Source organism: Peromyscus eremicus, chromosome 8a (genome assembly GCF_949786415.1).
Source record: "Peromyscus eremicus chromosome 8a, PerEre_H2_v1, whole genome shotgun sequence".
In the NCBI taxonomy this organism is placed as follows: Eukaryota; Metazoa; Chordata; class Mammalia; order Rodentia; family Cricetidae; genus Peromyscus; species Peromyscus eremicus.
The window spans coordinates 60,568,030-60,576,927 of record NC_081423.1 but is presented as its reverse complement, the minus strand read 5'-3'; the positions used below and the strand labels follow the sequence as shown (position 1 = coordinate 60,576,927).

Below are 8,898 nucleotides of genomic sequence, written 5' to 3'. Positions count from 1 at the left end.
TAAAACACTTGATGGTCTAATAAAGAGCTGAACAGCCAATAGCAAGGCAGGGGCAAGGATAGGTGGGGCTGGCGGGCAGAGAGGATAAATAGAGGGACAAATCTGGGAAAAGATCAAGGAACGAGAGAGGAAGGAGGAGGACTTCAGGGACCAGCCACCCAGCCACACAGCCAGTAACGGAGTAAGAAAGAAAGATACACAGAAATAGAAAAAGGCAAAAGCCCACGCTAAAGCCAGGCATTTATAAGTATGAGCCTCTGTGTGATTTATTTGGGAGCTGAGTGGTGGGCCTTCAAAAAGAGCAAAAACATCCAACAATGTAAAGCTAGAAACAAAACAGCAGTCAGAGGAAGAAGACACTTGGGCTTGGTGACTCCACAGAACTATCAGTGGGATTTCATTTTATGATCTCATTTTCTGAGAGGCCTGACAAATGAGACATGATTTGGTCCATTTGCTTTGACAAAAAAAAAAAAAAAAAAAAAAAAAAAAAAAAAAAAAAAGTTGGTCAGAAGCCTGAGCACTCCCAGAATATTTTGTGAAGTGACTCTAGCTTCACTACCATGCACGCCCACTAGAGAACAATGGTGTGCCACTCACCTGACTTGTCTGATTCAGAGAGAAGTGGGCTGCAGTTTTCTTTGGAAACATCAGCAAGTTTGGTTGGCAATTGGGCAAGTAATACCTGAGCTTTCCCTAGATAGTGGTGTTCTTTTGGACATGATGAATAATACATTAAACATCTCATCATGGGGTTGTGAAAAGGCAGGACCTAGCCAGATATACCCATTGGCTCTGTCTTTCTCTTGCAATCTTGATGTATATTAAAAAAACATTTTTAATTATGTGTATGGGGGGGGGCAAAAAGCATGGGTGTCTGTGGAGGAGAGTTAGAGGGAGTTATGAGCCACTTTATGTGGGTGCTGAAAATTAACCTCAGGTCCTCTGCAAGAATAATGTGCATTTTTAGCCCTTCACCCATCTCTGCAGCCCAGTGTAGATTTCACTGTGCTGAAAACTTGTATTAATGTCCAGTGAGGTCACCGCAGATGTCCCACACCAGTCACTCTTCACCACAGATGGTGGAAGAATTTTGCTTATTCATTCTAACGTTCAGGTGGCAGCTTTGGTGAGTACCTCTTTGACCTGACAAGTCCCCAGCCTGCTCACCTGACTGGAGCCTCATTGTCGCAATTTTTGGTAACCCCGTTTCCTAGTCAGTCTTTTGTGTAACGCAGGTTATATACATGCACACAAACAAGTGTGTGTGTGTGTGTGTGTGTGTGTGTGTGTGTGTGTGTGTGTTTATTCCCCACTCTATAGTTCTTGAGTGTGTGCTTGACTGGAATGTGTGCACGCTATTCTGTTTGTTGTCAGTGTTCCCTTCTACCCCCCCCAACTTTCCCAGCACCCTCTTCCTTTGTTGCATTTGAAGCACACATTTTGTCTTCAAAATAAAAATTTATTCAATCTGTAACAAGAACATTGAGTCTGCACATCTGCGCACAAATTCACATTTAAAAACAGCGGAGCACATCAGTAATAATAAAAACAACTATGATACAAGTGGGACATCCCAACCACCAGGAAGATTAAGGAAGGAGATGAGACCACTCTTTATATTCTGCTTTAAATGCCTCAAAAAGGTCCCAGAGATTCCAGGGAGCACCTGCTTTTATTTAATAAAACGAGAGCATAGAAGTTTGGGGTAGCCTGGGCAAAGGTAACAACAGTCAGTGCGAGTCTTTTGGACTTGTCTGTGTTTTGAACAAGTTTTACAAAACAAAGTTTAAAAAAAGGGGGAGGGGAAGGCACCTTTAGCTATGCCAAACAAATCACAATAAAAACCCATAAAACCAAACAATTCCCAGTGGGCTTACTGACTAGGAAACATCAGGTTAGTTCCTCAGTTTTCCATTTGGGGTATCAGCTCTCTGTAGGCAGGACACTGTGAAGACAGATGGCAGCCCCAGCCATATACCTTTTGGGGAGGGGGCTCTTCAAGCTGATAAGGGATGATTCCAGTTTAGAAACCCCATCCTAGATCTCTGGGACACTGAGATGAGGCTGGTTCTCTTCATAGCAGAAGCTAGGCCTAGTCACCTCCGCTTCAGGCTGGAGCGACACAGAAGCACCTTGCAATAGCTCTCCATGGCATCAAGAAGTCCCAAAGCCTGGGGCAAAGGAGTGTGCAGTTTCCTGCTTTGGTGGCCCGCCTCTTCCTAATATGGGTGCCAGATGAGTCGAGGCAACACATACACTTATGTCCAATACATGCTTGATCTTTTAGTCTGGAAGGGATAACAGTGTCCATGATGCTTTAAATTGGACTGGTGCTGAGACAATGAAAATGTCACCTTGTCTACCATCGAAAATTGAAAATGAAACCACCATACTAGCCATTCACCATCACCATCATCACTATGAAGACACATCAGCACTGAGAAAAAAGACTGCTGGATGAGTGCAGGGCACAGATGGAGATCAGCCACACCTGACCCATTTATCCACAGGGGCTGACAGTAATATGGCATTTCTCTGGGGAAGGACTCACAGGACAGACATGGCTTCGGTGCCTGAGTAGCCACCAAGATGATGCATATTTTAATACTCACAAAGTAAACAAAGTATCCACAAATAGTTTGAAAAAGCCCAAAAAATGGCTTTTCTTTAAAATGCCCTTAAAACTTTTTGCATAATGCTTTCTTAGAAAAAACCCAACTCGCACAGAACATTTTTACTAAATGAAACTCTCAGGTGAAGACTCTTGTGAGCTGCGGAGCCAGAGGCTTCTCAGATGAGGCATCTGGGCTCAGGAGCAGGAGGCCTCAGAGCCTGGGATGTATTCCCAGGCTGCCCCTGGAGCTCTGGGTACTTCCCAAAATGAGAAAGGAGGGAACAGTGTGGAGAGAAAGGTGCAGAGCAGGAAAACATTGAAGATCCTGAAGAGGTGGGGATGCAGGAGCAAATGTGTTAAAAAGAACGAGAGGCAACCAAAATGCGTGTGAGTGCCCCCTGCTCTGTTGCTGCCGTTTCTAAAAGCCCACAGTGGCTGGGCTCCTCCCCTACTTCCCGGTCCACCCAGACTACAGCTCTAGTCCTGTCTGCTCCTGGGCCATTATCCCAGGCACTGAACTATCAGCCCAGCCTGTGGAAGCGCTCACATGTGCGCTCACTCACACACTCTTCCAGGACCACTGACAGGACTACAGTGCTCTTCAAAACAGTAAAGATAGGAAGGCATTGAGCAGGAGGTGAAGTGCTGGTCAAGGTCAAGGTTTTTCCTGCTTAGCTGTTCACCAGTTAGTCTGGACTTTCCACGAACAGAAAAGGCAAAGAGGTTATCTGAAATTATCAAAAGTTGAAGCTTATTATGTACCTGCCTTAGCCATGAACATGACTTAAGAACACCCAAATGTGGGGGTTTGGGAGGGCTGGCAAGACCCTTTGGCATAGCTGAATTATAGACCCTGTGTGAGATACCTAGGCAGGTGAGTTAAATGATAAGAAATTTAATTAAGAAGGAAGACAGCACAAGATGGTTTCTCCCATTTTTTTTAAACAGAAATAGGTACCCCCCCCCCCAAAAAAAAAGCATTAGAGGGTTTTCTCTCAGTCTCTGCTGTGAGAAATGCATTCTGTATTGGCAAATGAGAGGATAGTGCCCATTGTTGATAATGTGTGGCATATTGATGTCCCTTTTTTGACACAGTGTCTCACTCTGTAGCTTAAGCTGCCCTTCAACTCATAGTGATCCTTCTGCCTCAGCAAGTGCTGAGATTACAGATGTGAGCCACTACACCCAGCTTTTATTACTACTTTTTGGTGATGCCACTCTCTCAACCTTCATGCAGATATTCCTTACTCTACCATATTTTCCTGTCCTACCATCATATTGGTAGACAGGGCTCTTTAGCAGAAAGCCCTGGAATTCATCACCTTGCCTCCCAACCCCCCCTCACACTGGTACACACCACCTAATGAGACAACACAGGACTCACAAAGCTGTGGCATTCAAAGAAACCACTGAAAGACAGCACAGGCACACATACCTCCTACACCATACGTTTTCAGCAGCTGGCCTCTGCCTGCCCCCTGGCAGTGACATCATACCCAACCATGGCTTTAGTATGGCAACTGGATCCACAGCTCTGAAGAACTTGAAAATGGACCGTTTCCCTTTTCTGTATCCCACTACCTGCTCCCTCCAAATTCTGTCTCTGATGATAATCTGTGATAAACTAAAAACCTGAGTCCCTGGCTCTTACCTACACAATCCTCAGCAATGTGGACATCAACAAAAGCCAGCAGGAAACAAATGTGTAGACCTTTTCAGTTTTGATGCGCTATGGTGGGTTACTGGGTTATTTGTTTCAGGTCAGACGTTTTCTCGAAGACTCTCAGAGGCTTATTTACAGCAGGTCCACCAGTGTTAAAGGGCATCACAACACAACAAAGCAATGGGACCCTAAATGGAATCTGTGCCTTGGCTGAGCCGCCCCAAGCCTCAGCCCCACAGGAGGCTCCTTTGAGCAATGCACACACATTGCCTGGCTGTGCTTCAATTCTGACAAACAATGTTCTGAGACGTTAGCATTCAGGGGGGTCTAACGGGAGCCTACGAGGGCTTCTGAAGAGGAAGTGCATAATTTGGCAGGAGCTGGCAATTAGAAGTTTCCATTTAAAACAATTAAAGTCACCATCAATATACTGTGTAGATTCCTATCAACAACTATCAGTTTATTTCTGGTGTCTGTTTTCCAGTTGCAACTCTACTCCTTAAAAAGAATAAATCAAAAAAGACCCCACAATATCAACAACAAAACATTAAAAAGTGACATTATGTACATAAATACTGTGTATGAACTGTAGAGAAAAGACAAACCTTCCAGGAAAATGAGGAAAAAAAACAACTTAGGTCAAGTGTTAACAGGGCTAACATAGAAAACTGTGTTCAATAGGTTATATGTATTCAATGTAACAATTAAAATATAATTTGTGAAATTAAGGAAGGGGCAGGAGAGGGAAAACAGCAAGAGAGAAGAAAATGAATTGGAAAACTACGGCCGTTCAACTCAGAAGGCCCACAGAATATTCAAGTAACGGAAGGGTTAAAACCCCACATATGAATTCATTTTACAAGAACACACTGATGCTGCTGTTTTTCAAGCCTGTGGCAGAGCCTGTCACCTAGCAGAGGGGCCAGGCCCACCTGTGTGGACCCCACTAACCACAAGTCACTCGGGGGCTGCGTTTCCACCTCTGCTTCAACCCTCCCTCAATGCGTGTCTACTGATGACCTTGGGTTTGGCTTAGGGTCCTCTCAGATTTTCAGATTGTTTTCTTGGGGAAAATTATTTGCTTTGTAGAATTCTATCGCTAGGCCAATCACCAATCCCTTTTTCATAATGATTGATATGTTCTGGTATACCAGAAGAAACAGAGTCTCAACTGCCTCTTAAGGCAGAGCAGAACCCGCGACTTCATGAGCTCCAGAGAAGGGCTGGAGAGGCAGGCCGGAGCAGCGACCTCCCCCTGCCCTCAGTGGGCAGGCCGCTTTGGGCCTGGTGAGGCCTCTCCAATCCCCAGCCTCAGTGCCACCTGCCCTCTGTTCTTCCCTCAATCAATCAGAGGGCAAATGAGAAAGTGACAGGTGGCAGTGATTGAAAAACAGCAATTTGCCTTTGAAAAAGGTGCTCTTTGAAAAAAAATTTTTTTGAGGTTTGAATTTTTTAAAAATAAAAAATGATCTTGCCATCCAAATCCACACACACACACACACACACACACACACACACACACACACACACACGCACACAACACACACGAAAAAACTCAAACCCTGCATGAGCCAGGAACAGTAAAATGACAAAATATTATAAAATTAACGATAAAGTGCACGTTCCTCACATATCACACCGCCCTTCACAAACATTTCTCTTAGAAAACCGTGTGTGCAGGCTCAGGATCACATGGTGTTATAGAAGGGGTTGGTTGTCCGTTTTTTATCATTTGCTCTTTTCAGTCTCCTAAGGGGGTGAGTTCTGCCGTGTTGCTGGCGGGGTGCCACGGCCAGCCCTGGAGCGGGGCCTGTACACTGCAGACCCTGTGTCTGTAGCAAAGGAAGGCCTGCTTCAGAACTAGTCAATTCTGGTCTTGCCCTAGGGAGCAAACACTGCTGGCTGTACCCAAACTCTTTGGCATACTGCACAAGGGGCCTCTCCACTGGTTTGCTCTGCACAATACACTCTGTTGTTTTGAGTTGCTCTACGAAATACTTGGTGGGCTGTGGGTTCTGGTGGGCACCTGGGCTTTCTGAGGGCTCCTGGGCCATCAAGGCATGCATGCCTGAGTCTGTTCTGATGAAGGGCTGAAGCAATTTGAGATGAGGGGATTCCGAGGAGACAAGCTCTCGCTCTGCTAAGTAGTCTTTACAAAGGTCCAGGTAACCCAACTTGGCAAGAGAAGCCGAGCGCCTCATTTGTGATGTTTTGGTGACCCCTCCCTGGAAGATCACTCGAGACTCAATTTCTTTAGTGCGCTCCTTCACTACACCAGGGCTGTGGCTGAGATTTCTTATATTTTCACTACTAGAGCTATGTGGGATTCGACAGGCTTCAGGTGACGATGACGGGTCCAGTTTTTTCTGTGATACCCCAACATTGTCCCCAAGTTTGTTAATTAAACTTAGGTCTTCATTACTTAACTGAGAGAACTTGTGTGCCGTTCCACTGCTACCTACAAGGAAGCCCTGCTGGCCGTCTTCCCAGCTAACCTGCTCTGTGGACGGCTCGCTGTCTGTGGTGCTGCTCCGCTCTGTGCAGCCTTCCAGGTGAACCACAGACTGGGGATACAGGTAATCCAAGTTGGCGGATGCTATGTGGGTACTGCAACTGACCAAAGGTGCTGCTTTCTCCAAGGGTACTGAAGGGCTGTTTCCCTTGTCTTCAGGGCTACTTAGGATGGGGGTTGGGTCAGTGAGCCTGTCATACTCGGAGGAAGAGTGAGGCAGAGGTAGCACTTGGGGATGCAGGGGAACCTGGCTGGGGTCCAGAGTCCTGTTGAGATTTTCATCCAGCGCACAAAACATAGCGACAGGCCTCTCCATCGTCACCTTCCTCAGTCCTTGTTTTTCACCCTCTTTGCTGGGTGCTGTTTCACCTCCTGGCTCAGTGGGATCAAGTGATGTAACTGTTTGTGTGTACTCGATGATTTCTATTCTCTTGGGAAGGGGAAGAGGGATGGCCTGTATCTCGAATCCCTGGTTTGGAATCACAGTCCTCTGCTTCTTTATATCTCCTTCCTGCTTCTTAGTTCCAGTGTCTGACCCTCGGCAGTCCTGAGGTGCTTGCAAGGGATGACTTTCCAGCAGCTCAGGGGCCGGAGCAGTGGCATTATGCTCAGCATGGGATAGTGGTCCAGCTTCCGCCCCACTCAGTTTCCCTTTCCCCTTGCTCATCTCTGCTTCTCTGAGGGGAAATGAATGTTCTGGGGTGGTTTCATCACTTCTCCATTTTGGCATTAGGTCTGCTACAGAAGAATCGTTCTTAGAGTTTTTGCGATTGGATAATGTGGTACCTGCAGAGGCAGTGCCATGGTGCTCCTGCTCCTGTCGCAAGCGCTCTTCAAACTCCAGGGTGGCTCGCTTCACAGACCCAGGGCACCACTTGGCACCAGGCTGCATCCCTGGGCCCCAGTCCTGTTCTCCCTCACCTGGTTCCTCTTCTTCCAAGTCTACTGTGGATGAGTGTGTGGCTGGACAGCCTTCTGAGTTGCACTTCCCTGATTCTTCGGCTAGTTCAGGCTGGTCTGCATACAAACTCTCGTCTTGCTCCAAATGTCCAGCTTTGTTCTCAGGGGCCTGTGCCCTCTCCAGAGGCAGCTCTTGGATGGTGTTCTTCTTTGGTGTATGGCATGGGTTAGAGAGTATGTCTCCTTTTAACTGACCCTGCCCAACTCCTTGACGAATGGACTCAATTTCAGTGACAATTTCTTTGACTGAAATTGCATTTTCTGAGTGAGATTGCATGATGGTGTCTGGGCTGACAAGTTCTGAGACTGCCTAAGAAGAGAAAATAGTGAGATGATTATGGCAAATTGTGGCTAGTATTTCACTTAGTAACCTCTAATCCAAGAGAGCCTGTCTATCTATGAGAACATAAATTACGGGTACCAGGTGCACAGGCTCACTGTGTTGTCAGACCATGGAAACAAAACAAGACTCATCATTAACGCCAGGAGAAAATTCATTATAAGGTATATCACTGTTTACTAGATTTTGTTCTGTTTACTCAAGCAACATTTTAATCAAGGACTTTGAAAACTTGCAAATAGCTATGGGGATTTATAATCCATATTTTCATAGTATCGTGAGCCTCCAGGACTTAGACCATGAAGAGGTGAATGGAACCTTTCCTAGCTGGCTTATTAACTTCTAATGTGATAGGAACTTATTCAGTGGTGACCACAGTTCTTTCAATATGCCTAGTATAAGATAGGGCCATCAAGATGGCTGTGGCTGTTATCTGATGTCTGATTTGAAGAGTTACTGCTCCTTTCTCTCATTAGCTTTTACCACATCATCGTTCCTTCTAGCTGGGAGAATTTGCTTTGTATCTGACCTCACAATCTCTAAATTTCTTTTTCTTTTAAGCTTTTTTTCTTTTTTTTCTTTCTGAGACACGTTTTCTCTGTGTAGCCCTGGCTGTCCTGGAACTCACTCTGTAGACCAGGCTGGCCTCAAACTCAGAGGTCTGCCTGCTTTACTTCCCTAGTGCTGGGATTAAAGGCACTAGTATACCACTACCAGCCTCTTTTAAGATTTTTAAGTCTTCTGTGTAGTGTATGAATGTTTTGCCTGCATGCATGTGTACCATATATGCATATCTAGTGCTTGTA

General features: G+C 45.8%; 1 protein-coding gene across 1 annotated transcript in view; it reads right to left on the bottom strand.

Annotated features, from left to right (window-relative positions):
* Positions 1-5,856: 5,856 nt before the first annotated feature.
* Positions 5,857-8,898, bottom strand: part of Ssh2 (slingshot protein phosphatase 2) — a 235,608-nt gene continuing 232,566 nt past the window's right edge. Inside the window, exon 15 of the mRNA XM_059271250.1 lies at positions 5,857-8,062. Within this exon, the coding sequence (XP_059127233.1) occupies positions 5,969-8,062 (2,094 nt within the window). The 3' untranslated portion in view covers positions 5,857-5,968. The remainder of the gene's footprint in view (positions 8,063-8,898) is intronic.